The sequence below is a fragment of the Populus alba genome, chromosome 8 (assembly GCF_005239225.2).
Source record: "Populus alba chromosome 8, ASM523922v2, whole genome shotgun sequence".
Lineage (NCBI taxonomy): Eukaryota > Viridiplantae > Streptophyta > Magnoliopsida > Malpighiales > Salicaceae > Populus > Populus alba.
This window is the reverse complement of record NC_133291.1, coordinates 6,409,824-6,427,711: the sequence shown is the minus strand read 5'-3', so window position 1 is coordinate 6,427,711 and position 17,888 is coordinate 6,409,824. Positions and strand designations below refer to the sequence as shown.

At 33.8% G+C, this 17,888-nt stretch overlaps 3 protein-coding genes across 3 annotated transcripts; 2 read left to right on the top strand and 1 right to left on the bottom strand.

Annotated features, from left to right (window-relative positions):
- The first annotated feature begins 104 nt into the window (after window positions 1-104).
- Window positions 105-2,307, top strand: LOC118062410 (MATH domain and coiled-coil domain-containing protein At3g58400). The gene is made up of 6 exons (XM_073411199.1): window positions 105-211; window positions 443-572; window positions 694-863; window positions 1,188-1,476; window positions 1,755-1,924; window positions 2,055-2,307. Exons 1-6 carry the CDS (start codon window positions 175-177, stop codon window positions 2,207-2,209), a joined length of 951 nt encoding a protein of 316 aa, XP_073267300.1. The 5' UTR covers window positions 105-174; the 3' UTR covers window positions 2,210-2,307.
- A 3,356-nt stretch (window positions 2,308-5,663) lies between these two features.
- On the bottom strand, window positions 5,664-7,671 carry LOC118062409 (autophagy-related protein 8i). Its single transcript, XM_035076142.2, has 5 exons — window positions 7,446-7,671; window positions 7,287-7,342; window positions 6,437-6,489; window positions 6,074-6,192; window positions 5,664-5,983 (listed from the first exon to the last, which is right to left on the bottom strand). Exons 1-5 carry the CDS (start codon window positions 7,483-7,485, stop codon window positions 5,895-5,897), a joined length of 357 nt encoding a protein of 118 aa, XP_034932033.1. The 5' UTR covers window positions 7,486-7,671; the 3' UTR covers window positions 5,664-5,894.
- Window positions 7,672-12,871: 5,200 nt separating this feature from the next.
- LOC118062408 (S-adenosylmethionine synthase 3) lies at window positions 12,872-15,236 on the top strand. The gene is made up of 2 exons (XM_035076141.2): window positions 12,872-13,031; window positions 13,718-15,236. The coding sequence occupies exon 2, from the start codon at window positions 13,728-13,730 to the stop codon at window positions 14,913-14,915; it is 1,188 nt and encodes a 395-aa protein (XP_034932032.1). The 5' UTR covers window positions 12,872-13,031; window positions 13,718-13,727; the 3' UTR covers window positions 14,916-15,236.
- Window positions 15,237-17,888: the final 2,652 nt, after the last annotated feature.

Below are 17,888 nucleotides of genomic sequence, written 5' to 3'. Positions count from 1 at the left end.
ATCTTTATTCTAGCAAAGGATAATAACATCCTAAAACAACTTCTAAAAGTTTCGAATAATTACTTTCTCCTGATTTTCTTACAAATAGGGTAGCAAATGTTTTTTATTATTATTCCCCTCTATACTGCACATCGTTTAGTGGATTTTGTTGCCAGGAAAGATATTGTCACCGTCATGACAGAAGTTCTCAGCAATATTTCCCCCCCTCCTGGTATTTCCCCCTATCCTTCCCTTTTTCTCTAATCGACTAACAACGTGTTCCGTGACCTAATTTTTTCTCTTCTGATAACTGCCAAGATTATTGTCTGTGAGCTTGCCCTTTCTTCCGTACGCAGCTCTCCCTCTAACACTCAGCCTGTTTGTCTAATGATTAATTTTTCTCTAATAACCAAACCAAAGAGTGATCAAAACTTGTATGTGCTGATATCATTTCGTTTTTCAGGTGCTGTAGCATCCATATCAGATGCATCACCCGTCCATTACATAGTTAAAATAGAGTTATTTTCGTTACTTGCAAAAAATGCGGTGGAGAAATATGAATCAGGGGTTTTTAAAGCTGGAGGCTATACATGGTACATTTTATTTTTAGTAAAAATGCGTCTTGCCATCCCCAACTGCTGTCATGTTTTGTTGGGAGATACCCTTAGCAGTACAGTTTTCATTTGTTATTACCTCCTATGTTTGCATTGCAAGGAAATTGGTTCTTTATCCAAGTGGAAACAAGAGCAGGAATGTAAAAGATTACATCTCTCTCTATTTAGCAAAGGTTGACGCCAGTTCTCTTCCACTTGGTTGGGAGGTCCATGTGATTTTCCGGTTGTTTTTGCTTGACCAAAACAAGGACAGCTACTTGGTAATTCAAGGCATGTTTTCTAAATCATTACTTCGCACTAGATCCTCAAGCTATTATCATTAGTTGCAGTTTTTGTTTTAATGTTTATAGCATCACCAATGTTGGGTGCAAGCAATATTTACATGCAATAGTTTTCTTCCATCACTTGAGTAGTTTAGTTCAACTCGAGAGAAAGTGACACCCCACTCTAATGTTTCGGCCTTGTTGCCAAGGATACCGGCACTATTTACTTGCAATGGTGCTCTTCCATCACTACTCGAGTAATTTAGCCTAACTCGAGAGAAAGTGATGCCCCTCTCTAATGTTTCGGCCTTGTTGCCAAGGATAGATGCAGCAGGACAGGAAAGACGTTTTCATGGATTGAAGCTTGAATGGGGTTTTGATCAATTAATTCAGCTTTCAACATTTAATGATTCTCGTTACGGATTCCTTCTGGAAGACACTTGTATGCTTGGAGCAGAAGTATTTGTCCGTAGAGAAAGAAGCAGAGGCGTGGGAGAGGTTTTATCAATGATAAAGCAACCTACTGCTGCTTTCAAGCACACTTGGAAGATCGAAAACTTTTTGAAGTTGGATGAAAAACGTCAAGAATCACAAACATTCAGCTCGGCAAGTGAAAAATGGTATATTTATTTTATAATTTTAGTCTGTAATCTTGATTAAAACGTGTTTAGGATATGCTTTATGAGGCCACTGTTTCTCTTGCATTAACAATTCGTTAGTGGTCAGAACGAAATTTACCATTGTATAAGCAAACCTGCTGGTTATTCTTTTCGGGATGAAAATTTATTTACACGATTATGAAAAATTTACCTTCTCATATATTCTTTTCTTCTATTAGTGTTTAGTAGCAGTTTTGAATTTCTTTTCTTTTAAATTTTACCTGTACTGGTTGTTTCAGGAAGATAGTGCTCTATCCTAAGGGAAAAGATTTTGGAATGGGCACCCATCTTTCCCTGTACTTGGCTGTGGATTTGGAAACCCTCCCTGCTGGTTGCAGACTATATGCGGATTACACCCTGCGCATTGTAAATCAAGTCAAGGATAGGAAGTTCGACCTTTCTGGTAAAGGTAAGAACACAAATGATCTTTTTGCCGGTTTAACATGACAACCCCACATGTTTGCCTGGAAGATTATGCATCAGACCCCTTCTTCTGTCAATTAAAAAAAGAGAGTTGAGATTGTTTCTTCTTCTTGCAGCTAAACACTGGTTTGGTGCCTCAACATCAGAAAGTGGATGGACGAGATATGTTTCCCTGGATTATATTTACCAGCCAAACAATGCCTATGTTATTAAGGGCATTTGCATAGTTGAAGCAGAGGTCAATGTACTTGGGATTAGTTCTCCATTTTAGTTATAATTTTATTTTATTTTATTTTCAATAAGAAATATAACGAATATCATGTCAAGAATTTCATCGACTTTATTAATGGCAAGGGTGATTTTAAACACCACTGCTGTTGTGCACCATAGTTTGTTAACAGTACTATTCTTAGCATACTTTGGTAAAAAAAAAAAAATAGGTATACATGTTTATTGCTATTTTTTTTTTTTTGGGATAATCACCCAATTTTTTGCACAGAAAACCCATCAAAATATTTTGTATTTATAAATTCCAAACAAAATTTTCATACCAAAAAAACTCAAAATTTAACATTGACTTAAAGTGTATTTTGAAATGCGGTCGTACGATTTTACAAGTCAAAACATGTTTTTGATAACACTAGGTGGAATTATAAGAAATGAAAAAATGTGTATCTTAATTATAAGAAGAAAAGATGCGAGGATAAAAATAATACACTTAAAGAAAATGGGGCTTAATTGCAAATAAGAGATATTATGGAATATAAATACTTCTCTCCTCACCAAAAATCGACAACAACCTAAAAGGAAAAAAATACAAAAAAAGAGGAAGTTTTTTAATTTGTTCTTGCTAAATCAAGAGAGAAATATCAAAATTTCAAAAACTCATCCAAGATTAAGGGTTTATAAGTAGAATAAACATTTAAGGACAAGGAATTAACAAGAAGAGAAGAAGGAGGGATGGTTGTCATTAGCCAAAAAAAAGGGGAGTCGAAAATCTTCGATTGGTTAAAGATCGAAACCTTGATTCTTACCGGGTAATATGTTCTAAACATAGTCCTATAAGTCGTTTTAAATTTAATTATGAATTATGTCTTGATGTTGAATTATATATTAGGGTTTCTAGACTTGAATGGGGAGAAATGAATTGGTAGTTAAAATTAAATTAATTCATGTGTTGTATATGATTAAGGGTGCAAAATTATGATAAGTTGTCAAAGAAAACATATGGGTGATTAAGTAAGGGGTAGTCGGCCATATAAAGAGCAAAGAAGGAAAAATGGAGAAATTATAGTTCTCCTTATCAGATTTATGATAATAGGTTGTTTTGATGTGGATGTTGTATGTAAAGTAAAACGTTGACAAATCTGGACAAATTCATCTCCTAACCCTTGGAGATAATTCGAGTAGGAGGATGAGGGAATTAGGATCTGGTTCCTTTATAGAAATTGTAGTTTTAGATGTTGACTAACTAAAAAAATTGATCTTGCTTAATTTGAAGCTATAGAACTCCAGTTATGGGTCACCAACCAAGACTGAGTTATAACAGACCCTGTAGGGCAGTAGGTCTAATTTGTTAATGAGTAATTTTGACTATCTTAAGGGCAGAACAGGGTTCTCCTTCCTTTAAGAGGTTTGTAGCCCTATATCTTATCTTTCCAACGAGACAAACATTGCTTAAAACGGAGTCCTAGAACTCCGGATATATTTAAAAATCCAAGAAAAGGTCGGAATGCGATCTCTGCTAGCAGATTTAGAAAAGTCGCTAAAGCGACTATTTAAACGCATTAAAGGTGAAAATTGGGTCTTTTTCCTTTGGGAAACATGTCGGAATGCGATCTCTGCTAGCAGATTTAGAAAAGTCGCTAAAGCGACTATTTAAACGCATTAAAGGTGAAAATTGGGTCTTTTTCCTTTGGGAAACATGTGATATTATATTTTAAGTTTTCTAAAGAAATGAGTCGTGTTCAAAATGGAAATATATGGTTGAGTTCAGGATCACATACATCACTTGAATTAACTTAATTTTAACAACCAATACATTTCCTTCAATTCAAGTCTAAGAATCCTAATTTATAATTTAACATCAAGGCATCAACTCATAATCAAATTTGAAACGACTTATAGAACCATGTTTAGAACACCTTACACGATAAGAATCAAGGTTTCGATTTTTAACCAGTCAAAGATTTTCGACTCCCTCTTTTTTTTTTTTTTAATTAATGACAGTCGGCCCTTTCTCTTCTTTTCTTTTTCAAATATTCTTGTTAATTCTTTGTTTGCAAGTGTTTATTCTACTTATAAACCCTTAATCTTGGATGAGTTCTTGAAATTTTAGTTTTTCTCTCTTGATTTGACAATAACAAATTCAAAAACTTCTTAACCTTTATTTCTAACTTATTTAGTTTGTAATTTACACAAACATTTATTTCTCGGGGTTTATACAAGTAGTCACTGATCCTGGACTCAGTCAGGGCAGGAATGCAACCACGCTCCACTCAGGACAAAATGTAGTGGTTCCAAGATCATCTCGGGCTCTGAATTCAGTTCTTCATAGACCAGGGCTCTCTGCTAATTCTCCAAGCTATGCTTGGTGTCGTTCTTCACATAACCGTGGAGCGTGTCTAAATACCAAGTTTCTTCCCTGAGCGGGCCAGCAGTAAGCAAAAAGCCCGTGCTATCTAGTAGTGCAGGTTTAGTGCATACGAAACTTTCTGGGCCTAACGTTTCTTCATCCTCTACAACTGGTTCATCGTCAGTTCCAAATGTTGCCGGAACAGTTGACAATTCCTCTTACCCCACTATGGCTGCATTGCTGAAGCGCAAGTTTCCCTCAAGCAGCCCATCGTTGGCAAACAATGGAAGGGATTCAAACGGAAAACCAGTCTTCGGTGGAGCCTGCTCTAGAATTTGACGGACACAGATATAATACTTTCAAGTGCATATCTAGAGAATTCTGCCTGGGTCCAATGGGCGCCTGTGGGCAGCAATTTGGTTTGTGTCATCTTGTTCCTGATCTGGCTAGACTCTGTCCCGATTCAACAAAGCAGAAAGAACTTCTTGCAACCTACAATGTCAGTTCAATGAGAAAAAGACGAAATAATTTTTTGTGTTCCGGGAAAGGCAATCAAAGAGAAATTTGCAGTTGATGCAGATCAGAAAAGCATCTGTAGAAAGCAATACGGTTCGGCAATTAGATTGCAGTTAAGCACCACAAGTCTAGCAAAGACTTTCATGCAGAATCAAAGACCTTCCACTGGACTGTCATGAGTGTACACAATTGGCATTAGTTCGGTGATGTTCTGGTAGCTATGGCAGAGATGAAATTGTTGAATCATAATCAAAATTGTTCGGTCAAAATGAAGGGGTGGCATTGTCCCAGAGCCAAGGAAACGATGATGTTTGCAGCCAGCAGATGTTCCGTTTTTCAGAGTTTTAAACCTTGATTTCATTACCAAACGATACTTTTGATGTTGTACATTGCTGTTTCTAATACGACACGCTTATTCTTGGTGATATCAGCGTGTGTTAAGTTGTTAACTGCAATTCTCTTGTTTACCAAACCATGTTTGGATTTAAAAAAATATTATCCATTCATCTTTCCACAAGCGAAAGTTGAGGACATGGTGATGTTTATGTTCATGCAGTTTCCATACGAATCGTAAAGTAGAAGGTTACACTGGTCACAGGAATAGCCACGGTCCATCCATTCGGCCACAGAAGTCTAAAAGAAGGTTCGGTATACTTTACAGAACGTCATATAATTTACACAAGGAATCATATAGCACTCCTGCATTAGTTTGATATACTTCACAGTACGTCATAATTTACACAAGGAATCGTATGAACACTTATTTACATGGGTTTGGCTTTGAGCCAAACAGCCATGTCCACAGAGAATTATTTGATACTTACAAAGACAGAAATGAAGTATTCAAGAGAAAGGATGATACAGCTTAGCCAAAGGTTTTTTCGCTGCTGTAGCACATGTACAGAAATCCGTCATCGTCCTTGTAAGATTCATAGATTGAATCCATTTGACTTGCTGTAAATAAATAGCACAGGTTAGCAGGTTCCTATAAGAAGGCTGTGTATAAGCTACAATGTCGAGATCAATCAAATATTCAATTTTTACCTGTTTGAGGCAACGTGTTCTTCACAAAAATGAACAGAGCCTTTCCAGGAGTTAACTCTAGTCTACTACTTAAAATGTGGATGAATTGCCCGATAGTCATGTCTCGGGGAACCAAGTATCTGAAAAAACGAGAAAAATAAGGATTGGAATCTTACAACAATATACTGGCTAAAAATCTGGTTACGAACTTAAGGAATCTATAGCTCAAAGAGTGTCACCGGGACTGGAAATCAGAACATGGATATATGTAAGATTAACATGGCAGTGATAGTTTTTTCTTTTTCCTTTTCATTTATTTATTTATTTATTTGCAGATTTAACAACTGAAACTTTGTATAATGCAAAGAGAAGAGATGGACATACTTTCTCTTTTCCATTTCTGGCAGGTCCGTCCTTGAATATCTTTCAATAATCACCTAAAAATCAGAGAAAATACTGATGAGCTCCAATGTTTTTTTCAAAAAAGAAAAGGAAATGAAGAAACAAATAAGAAGACTCTAAGATTGATATTTCTATTTAAATTACATTGGTGAAGTCAGATTTTTCCTAGCTTGCCCAACAATCATGCTTTGGCTTAGTTTGCAAGGTTAGGTAACATGCATAAGGTACATCATTCTAACCAGAATTTAAAAAATACTTCTTTTGCACTAGACAATTAAAACCAACAGTATTCAATAGCAACTATTACATTCCTTCAACAAATGTGCTGCACCAAAAATATAAAGGATGCTTTTGATTCCCTTGAGAAAACAGCCAGCTTAGCTATAAAAAATCCATCATTAACACTTGAAATAACGAGTTACAATCAAGAAAACATATTTTTCCGCAGGAAACATTAATATAAGCAGAAAAACTTGCACATCCAGATCAAAATGAGGAATTTCCGACTATGCTGGAATTTTCAGGTTTGTTTTCAGATTCCAATTGTATAATCCTTTCTTTATTTGGTGGGGTTAACTTTCATTCACCAATACTAAACCCGTCCCTCCTAGATCAGGTCTTGGGCTACACATCCTATTTGTCAAATAAGACAGGACCCTGAAACTACCCAGATAAAGAAAAAAAGAAGAAGCAGATACACCACTAAATTCTCAAAAATAAATTTGAACTTACAGCAAGAAAACCAGAGAAACAATTACATAAACCAATCAAAATGACAGCTCAAAATCAAAGGAATACAAAACAATATGATAGAAAGAGAGGGGAGACTTACAGGAACTCGATCTGGGTATTTGAAAATGATATTCTTTGATTCTCCAAGTCTATCATCTATTCACCACAGACAAACTCAGGTCAATGCCAGCCAATACGAAACCAACAGGATATATATGAACTCTGAGAAACAAAAAAAAAAAAGGAAAAAGAAACTAACCAAATGTGGATTCCTGCTTAAAAGACTTGACCTTTCCCATGGATTTGTTGTGTTGGTGATGAGACAATTTGGAGGAGTTGAAAATGATGATGGTGTTTACGGAAGACAAAGGAGGTGGTGGTCTTGGAATTGTAATCAGAGTTCAAAGACAGCTAGAAATAGAATAAACAGTTGTGTAAGTTAGTTGCTGTTGTTTGCGAGAAGACACGTAAGATGTCGATCTCAAAGATTAACAAAGGGCACAGCAAGGCAACAAGTTGTTGTGTCGTTGTTTCTGGAACGGTGGCAATGGGCCTTCATAACTTGGGCCTGCCTTAGCTGAGCCAGGCCAAAAAAATAATGCTAGGATAGGCTTGAAGCTATTTCTGTGTTTGGAAATCGTAGTTGAAATTATATTCTATTAAAATTTAGTTTTTTATTAAAAATTATATATATATATATATATATATATTAGATTATTTTCATGCGTTAATTTCAAAATTTATTTTTAAAAAATAAAAAAAATATTATTTTAATATAAAAAAATACTTTAAAAAATAAATATAATTACCTTCTCAAACAAACTAATATATCTTTTTATGCTGAAATTCCACGGTTCATGTACATGCACCTTCCTCTAGGCAGTGGTTTAGATCGAAATTGTAAATGAATTTGCTTTTTCTTGTTATTAGATTTTGATTTTAAGAAAAAAAAATCATTATTTGGGATTATTTTAATTTTTCATAATAAATTAAATATTACCTCTAATTTTAAAAAATAACTAATTAGTCCTTATACTTCAAAATTAATTCGGAACATTATTCTTTTCGTTTGTTTCATTTTTTTTTTTTTAAGAAACAGAAGAATGAAAGAAAAAAAATAGATTGATAGGAGAAATAATATATATATAAAGAATTAGTAGTTTGGTGAGTGATTGGACGTGGCGCCCAAACCCAACTTCAAACTCACCAACCCACCCGAGGAAAACTATCGTCCACCAAGAAAGACCAGACAAGATTAGAAAGTCATTATGTCCTTGTTCTCTCTCGATTAGATTTATATTACATGTTTAACACCCGAGCATTTGATTCTTATTCACAAGTAGACTTGTCTTATACACACACACACACAATTTTCATTCTTTGCTCCGATATTTATTTATCTCGATAATTTTAATTTTTTAGGGTGATGGATCCACTTTAAGTGTTGACCCTTAATTTGATTTTGTGCTGGGTTTCGAAGAAGTTGAAGTTTTAGAATTTGACTGCATTGTTGACTCAAATTTTTTTTTGAATGAAAAAGAAAAGTCAATGTGACACAAGTATTATTATTTTTTTAATAAAAACAAATAAAGATTAATTAACTTAATTGTATTTAATAATTTTTGCAGTCTTGATGATATAAATAAAAAAATAAAACAACCAAAAATATTTGATTGACATGTCAAATCTGTAACTTGATTGTGGTATTGAGGTAACATCGTTTAAAACAAACTAAATAAAAATATGAAACTCAATTATCATATAACCTAATATTGAAGAGCGAACTGAAATATTTTTAATTAAAAAAAAATATTAAAGTTAACCTATTAACCTTGTAACTATGGACACATGATTGAGATAACTTTGTAGAAATATTTAAAAAAAAAAACATAAAAACCCATTATAAATAAATTAAATGTCAAATAGTAAAATTAAAAAAATAATTATTTTAAAAGAACACTAAGAAAAAGATCAAAGTTAACCCATGTTAATTTTTAAAACCTATGACCCTAATCATGTATCCGAGACTAACCTTATAAAAAACAGGCCCTGATAAATAACAAAGCGGAATTCTAAATCAATACAATGATAATGGGTGAAATTGAATAAAAAAAATAGAATAAAAAAGGATTCAAAACAAAAGGAAATAAAAATTAAAAGATTAGAGACTAAATTTGATATAAAATATTTTGAATTCAAACGTCGAGGGATGAAATTGAAAACAAGATTTAATTGAAAAAAAACATAAAAAAATAAAAAGAATAAGGACCAGATTTAATATAAAAATTAAATGATATCAAATGATAAGAAATGAAATTAAAGAAAAAAACTAAAAAAATATATATATAAAAATAAATTGCAATCAAAATAATGAGAAACAAATTATATACAAAAAATAAATAAATATGGCATCTTTATATTTTAACAATGAGAAAAGAGGAAGAAAAAATGAAGGAGAGGAAAAATTTCCAACAAAGCCCAACCATCACGCCGTCGTATACACACACCACAACACCGAAAAAATCACAACAAGACACTTACACGCCATCATGGAAGACCGTGTTTGAAGGTGGGATGATACATCATGCCCTGCTCGAAACGCGTACATCAATCACTTTTTATTTTTTAATAATATTTATATTTATAATAAAAATAAAATTACCATCAAGTGAACTTGATAATTACTTAAAAATCAATTTAAAAATACAAAAAAAGAACTTTAATGCCATTTTGAAGTAGTTTAATTTTTACACCGATGTTTTTTAAATATAAACAAACTAAATTATTTCTTATCAATTGTCCAGTAAAAAATAGTTTTTAAAAGTAATAAAGTCTTTATATAGTGTATTTAAATTAGAAAAAGATCAGTTTATCCCTAATTAATTCCGCGATGACAAATGAACTCCAGAGAAAAAATAATTTACCTCTAATAAGAAGTTCATTAATTTTTTATTAAAAAAATAAAATGGTAATTATACTAAATAATAGTATATCTAGGTGCATAGAAAATTAATTTACCATGACTTTCACACACACACACACACATATATACATATATGATATTGGCGAGGAACAAGTCCCTTCGTGGAGTATCCTCATCTCCCCACGATATACTGAAAAGGATAATATACTGTATATTCTATGATACTGAGTAGAGTTAATAATTAATTTATGGGATATCCTGGATAGCAACTTGTAAACAAATTTGGAGCATTTTTATTTTTTTAATGAAAATACCCTATAAATTACATTTCATATATACTATTACCAGTGGCGGAGCCAGAAAATTTTAAATGAGGGGGCAAATTACTAACAAATACTTGATATTATATTCTATATAAACATGTGTTATATATAAAGAAATTAATTTGAAATACATGTACTAACTCATGTCAAGTAAAATTAATTTAAGAATATTTTTAAAATAAAAAATTTATATTATAATTATTCTTTCGAGTTTTTATATTTTAAAACTATTTCATAATGACTTTATTCTTAATTTTATTAAAGATATTCTTTCTAAATATATACAATTAAACTTCATTTATCTATTTCTAAATCTTCTAAGGACTAGTGAAATTATTGGCAACAATTCTTTGTTGACTTGTTGTTTTATACAAGTAGGTTAAATATAAGCATTAATATATTTTTTTAATTTTTTTTATTGTGTTTCTAATTTTTTGAATTGTTGAGTTCTTCATTTTTAATTATTAATAATTTGATCACCGTCATTTTTCATGTGAAATTCATAACAAAATACATATTAATTCATCAAAACTAATTTCAATTCATATTCATATGCATATAATATTTATTCATGTACATATTAATTTAACAAATCTATAAATTATAATAAACTCTAACATTTTTAATAACTAATTATTAAGGAATAAAACTAAAATTAGACAATGAAATAAATAAAAAAAATAAAAGAAACTCACCTAAAACATAAAGGATAAAGCATAAAAGATTACTTACTTAACTAATTAATAGTTTAGGATTTGAAGAAAAATTTTATAAAGGGAAGAAAAATTTTAACTAATTCATAAAGCTTGGATCAATTAGTAATTAATAAAAAAAATTAAACTTGTTAAGTTATATATATATATATATATATATATATGAAAACACCCTTGCTATCTGCTGCATTGCATATAAATTTTAGTAAATCACAGCACATCTGGACCATTGAGAACGCAGAGTTCAGCGGACATTTTTATTGCGACAGAAATAATCAAACTTACAATAATGGCATCCAGCATGCCTGATCTTGCTAGAATCTGGATATTTTAACTTGAACCTCGGAAGAAAAAGAAATTAATGAAGCAACACATACACTCTCTACAATCCCTTTACCTTTTAAAAAAAAAAAAACCCAAAAAAACATCTTGAGAGTATTTGAAAATAATAATAATTGTTTTTTAAAATTATTTTTATTTGAAAAAATATGTTTTACAAAATAAAAAACGATAAAAAAACACTAAAACTAATTTTTTTAAATTTTGATAAAAAAATCAAGTTAACACTCACTCCCAAACACCCCCCTATAATGATAAGAGATTGTTACAACTTTGTTCATGTAATTTATAAAAAACAATCAATCAATTCTCATGGTTTTAAAAATTAAAAATTTAATTTTTCTTAAGATATATTTATAACTGTTTTTTTTACTTTACTCCATAATATTTTCAATTTACTTTTTTTGTTAAGAAATAGAAAGAGAAAAAAAGGGAGATAAAATGAACATATACTTATATTAAACATGATCAAAATTAATTAAGATACTATTGCTTAATTTATTTTAATAAATCATAGAAATTAAGTTATAATTCACGCTTGATAATAACTATATTTTATTAGAACACGAGGAAATCTGAAAATCTTAACTTCACTGACTCGCGAAAACAAGGACAATAGGGGAGGGGTCGGTAAGATGGCTAGAAGGTGGGCTCAGGAGTCAAAATAGAAGAGCCCCCGGAGCCACGGGTTTTAATTTTAAAAAAAGTCCAAGTGGTGGTCCACCCTTACGACAGCCTGGGGTTGGTGTGTCCTACGTGTAACTTTGTTCTACAGCTTCAACTCGTCCTATTTTTTAGTCTTTTCACAAGCCACGCTACCTACAACATGCGCGAAAGTCAGATCTGGCCCTCTAACCGCAAACATTTAGCCAAAAGCGTCCTTATTGTTTATATTTAATCAAATAAAATGTTTTATTTTTAGTTCACCAAGAATTTTCACCATTGCATGTAGAACCACAAGGTCTATAGATAACCATCTAGCTAGCAAGATAGGGATGGAGGGACTCAATCAATCTAAAAAGCTAGCAGAAGCCATGGCTATTCTTCCCAATTTTTTTTATAAAATTTAATGTCATATTTAAGGGTTTTATTTTTTTTATTTTAAACCTCCAAATAATTAACAAAAATGGTGCTGATTTTTCTTTTTAATTAACTAGAAAGTCCTAGTTTGGTGTATTACAGAGAATAGGATACTGTTGAATTAATGTTTAAAAATGGGGGACCATAAGTGATTTATCTCTCTCCACCGACGATCTCTGCCTATCAAAGATAGGCAGACGCGTAAAGCCGGACTACCAAGGGCTGAGATCAAACACAATAACTAAAAATCAGCCATTGGATCCACCAAAATAGGTGTAAATTACAAATAAATGAATGAATCTAGTCCAAATTACGTTTTCGGGGGCCACGCCACACCTGCCTATAAATTAAGCACCTCTGCTACTCCTTTCGAACTCGCATTGCATAGCTAAGCTTGACAAGAAGAGGAAACAACATTTTCTTTCAAGCAGAGCAGCAACTCTACTCTTTCTCCCTAATCTCTCAAGGTCGGTAGCTTTCGTCTTTTTAGTCACCGGGCCTTTGAATTCTTTCATGTTTGTTCTTTGGTTATTGGATCTGGATATTTTCGTGGGTTTGATTCGCTGTTACTATGGTTAGCTTTGTGGAATTTATAGGTTGAAAATTGAGTTTCAGTTGCACTTGTCGTGTCCATGCATATCATTATTACCAATTTTAGTCACCGGGCCTTTGGATTCTTTCATGTTTGTTCTTTGGTTATTGGATCTGGATATTTTCGTGGGTTTGATTCGCTGTTACTGTGGTTAGCTTCTGGGAATTTATAGGTTGAAAATTGAGTTTCAGTTGCACTTGTCATGTCCATGCATATCATTATTTCCAATTTTAGATCTGTTATTGTTCTTGTGGTCCTCTGTTGTTAATGTGGTGATTTTTTTTTAGATCTGAATAGTTAATGTCATGGGAGAATGCTTTTCTTAATGAACTTAGATTTAAGTAATTCATGCCATGAGGTGGTTGCTGGTTGGTTTAGCTTGTCGGGATTGAATCCTGTCTATACCGTGGAGGAGAGGGATTTTATGTGGGCTAGTGAAGCTCAAGGACTAACGAGGCTTCCAATTAATTGAAAATAAAGTGATTAATTATTAATGTGTGTGTGTGGTGTTAGTTGTGTTTTGAGGAATTTAATGATGGAATTTTTGTATGCTATCTGCAGCTTGAAAGAAATGGCAGAGACTTTCCTATTCACATCTGAATCAGTGAATGAGGGACACCCAGATAAGCTCTGTGACCAGATCTCCGATGCCGTACTAGATGCTTGCTTGGCGCAAGACCCTGACAGCAAGGTGGCATGCGAGACTTGCACTAAGACCAACATGGTCATGGTTTTTGGCGAGATCACCACCAAGGCTAATGTAGATTACGAGAAGATTGTGCGTGATACTTGCAGAAACATTGGATTCACATCTGACGATGTGGGTCTTGATGCCGACAATTGCAAGGTTCTAGTTAACATTGAGCAACAAAGTCCTGATATTGCCCAGGGTGTACATGGTCATTTCTCCAAGAGACCGGAAGAGATTGGTGCTGGTGATCAAGGCCATATGTTTGGCTATGCCACCGACGAGACCCCTGAATTGATGCCTTTGAGCCACGTTTTGGCTACCAAGCTTGGTGCTCGCCTCACTGAGGTTCGTAAGAATGGAACTTGCGCATGGTTGAGGCCTGATGGAAAAACCCAAGTTACTGTTGAGTACTACAATGAAAATGGAGCCATGGTTCCTGTCCGCGTCCACACTGTTCTCATTTCTACTCAACATGATGAGACTGTGACAAATGATGAGATTGCGGCTGATCTCAAGGAGCATGTCATCAAGCCCGTGATCCCTGAAAAGTACTTGGATGAGAAGACTATCTTCCATCTTAACCCTTCTGGCCGTTTTGTCATTGGTGGTCCACATGGCGATGCTGGTCTCACCGGGCGTAAGATCATTATTGACACCTATGGTGGATGGGGTGCTCATGGTGGTGGTGCCTTCTCTGGAAAGGACCCAACCAAGGTGGATAGGAGTGGAGCTTACATCGTCAGGCAAGCCGCCAAGAGTATTGTTGCCAGTGGGCTTGCTAGGAGGTGCATTGTTCAGGTCTCCTATGCCATTGGTGTTCCTGAGCCTTTGTCAGTATTTGTAGACACTTATGGCACTGGAAAGATTCCTGACAAAGAGATCCTTCAGATCGTGAAGGAGAGCTTTGATTTCAGACCTGGTATGATTTCCATCAATCTTGACCTTAAGAGAGGTGGCAATAACAGGTTCTTGAAGACTGCAGCATATGGACACTTTGGCAGAGATGACCCCGACTTCACATGGGAGGTGGTGAAGCTCCTCAAGTGGGACAATAAGGTCCAAGCTTAAGGTCTCTATATCAGTTTCCAATGTATGGATGTCTTGCCTATAAGCTGCAACTCTCCACTATGGCAGTTTGCCTATTGCCTTTCAGCCTGTCTTCTTTTTATTTTTTCTTCATTTTACGTGTTCTTTTGAAGATTGTTGTTCGATTGTTACCTGAGAAAAGAACAAGTTGAAAAAAGAGGTATTCACATGTGTTTCCGTTACTGCTGCGTAGATAAGAGCTAATAATGATATGTAAGCAAGGAAGTGGGAACGGCAGCAGAGCTGCAATATATGATTTTTTTTCGCCATTCAATACAATGTTTACTTGCTGATTTTGTTGAATCTGGCCGGAGACAAATCATCTTGTCCGTTTATAGTATGCCTGACTGTTAATCTCTTTTGAAACTGATATGCTGTGATTACTTGTATGGCGCGACCTTCCACCCGACAGCATTTGTGCACGAACATGTGTTGGTGACTGGTGAAAGAATGCCTCTCCGTTATGTGGATGCTTAATTGCTTTGATGAGTTGCTGTCCTTGTCATTGATGAGGCGGTGGATATGAGCTTATTCGTAGCACCAGGTGATGCAGTTTTGATTATTTGTTGGGTTTTCTTGGGGCCAATGCTTACAGATTTTTTTGCCTGCCAGTCTTGACATTGTTGGTTGCTAGTATGGAGCGGCAGTGTTGCTTTAAATAGGGTCAGCTAGAAAATGCCTCTAGTCTTTTATAGCATTTAGAAAAGAGCAAATTATAGCTCGCTATTATTATTCTTTTAATTTCTAAATTGCCTCTTTTTAAAAAAAATTCATATTTAATAATCTATGGTAGGGGTGAGTGTCAAATATTTGATTACAAATGACGACTATTATGGACACAAAAACAGTTTAATCAATAGAAAGATTTCAGTTATAATAAATATGAAAGCATGGAGACTCAACTTGGGGTTTTTTTAAACAAAAGTGATCAACTAATTATTTCAGTAACAACAACATAGGTATTGGATAATAATTTACTTTTTGAAAAATGAACCATACGTGGCTCTCATTGGCCCGGGCTGGCTTGGTCAGATTTACATGTATTTGAACTTGTTTTGGCATGGACAGTCATGTTTCATTTTAGCTTATGTATATATATTTTTTTATTAATAAGATGTCTGGTATGTATCTAAATTAATTTTATAGATCTTAAAGGTTACTGATGCATGAAAACCAGTTTGATGGCAGAAGCATTTTCACCTCAATTGTCTAAACTCTAGTGGATGCTCAGCCACAATCAGACAGATGCCAGTGGCAAACTCATCCTTTCAACAGCGGCACTTTTCCTCAGAAGAGATGTCTCACCGATCGGAAGTGTATAAACCGGAAAGTACAGTCCATCGCTCTCCATCCTTCTGATTTCTTAACTGTCCTGGTTGAAGGCCTTGTGGATTGCCACTTGTCAGCGAAAGAGTTTTCTGTTATGCTGCTAGTCAACGACAACAATGGCCTCGGAAAATGCCACCTCACATGCAGGAGGGCTTTTCATTGGCTAGCCTTTTCCAATCTCATGCGACGCAATGCACATGCAGGTCATGTTCCTCATCTAAATTATACCATGAGCAGCTTGGCCCGCATGGGCAAGGCTTACAGGCAAGAGAAGTTATCGGAGCTGCTTGTACACGTGGGAATAGAAAACATAACATTACGAAGTTTATCACGCCATCTGTTAAATCTAAAATTTACATGATTTTTATAGCGTTTTATGTTTTTTCCACCTTGGTATCAATTTTGAAATATTTTTATTGATTAAAAAGGAATTTAAAAAACTCATATCCTAAAACTAATTAAAATCAAAAGATAATATCTTTTAAGACTATATAATCTCAACACATATAGGATTTAAAATCTTAATTATTCTTGATTTTTAAAATAAATACTATTGTATTATTTGATTTCATAATTTTATTAAAAAAAAAATACTTAATTAAAAATAATAAGGAATCAAATAATACAAAAATAAACTCTTATACTAAATAACACTGTGAATCTCCTTTTTTCTTTCAAATTTCCCTTTTCCTCTTTCTCCATCTCCCTTCCTTCTCTCAACATTCTTTTCAATCCGCCTCCAAACATATCTGTAAAAATTAAAGAAAAGGTAGAAAACAATCCAAAACAGTAAAAATGTCTCCAATACAAGTTAAGGCGACGAACCCACGAAACACAATCCTGCAGACAACTAGACAAAGTTAACACGAGAGGACCTGTGAAATGTATATGTTGAAATTAAGAGATCGTGGCTGGTGGGGGAGGGAGATCGTGGAGGTGTGTCTGGTGGTGAAGATCGAAGAGAGGACGCAGGGATGAACGATTGGGGTGTGTCCGAGGAGAAGGAAGGGAAGGGTGGCTGGCGTGGGTGTGGTGGCTCCCTGGCGGCAAGGAGAAGAAAGAAGAGGAAGAAGAAGGGTCAGATTTGATCGTGGAGGTGTGTCTGGTGGTGAAGATCGAAGATCGACGAACCCACGAAACACACTAAGAACGTTATATGTGTACAGAATTTGCTTAATGCATCTGACGAAATAAAATATCCGCAATGAATCTCATTTTATTTTTTTTTAATAAAAATACATGATTTCGTATAAAAAAAATGAATGATATATCATGTTTTAATGCAGTCCCAGATTTTATAACCTGCGGAGATGTTAAGAAGAAGTCAATGAAACTTTGATAATAACTCTTATTTTAAGGTGTAGTTCAACTGGTTAAATTTTAAATTTATTTTTTAAAAATCATCAATTTGAATCTTATAAATTTTAAAATTACTAAAGGTTTACATGGTCATTAATTTCAGGACCCATAGAATTAGTTAAAATACATACAAGTTAATCCAAACAAATATATTAATAAAAAAATACTCTTGATAATGATCATATTATGAGTAAACATGATATCTATTCGTATATAAATAAGAATTTATATTTCTAATTCAATCAACAATAAAAATTAAGTATAACT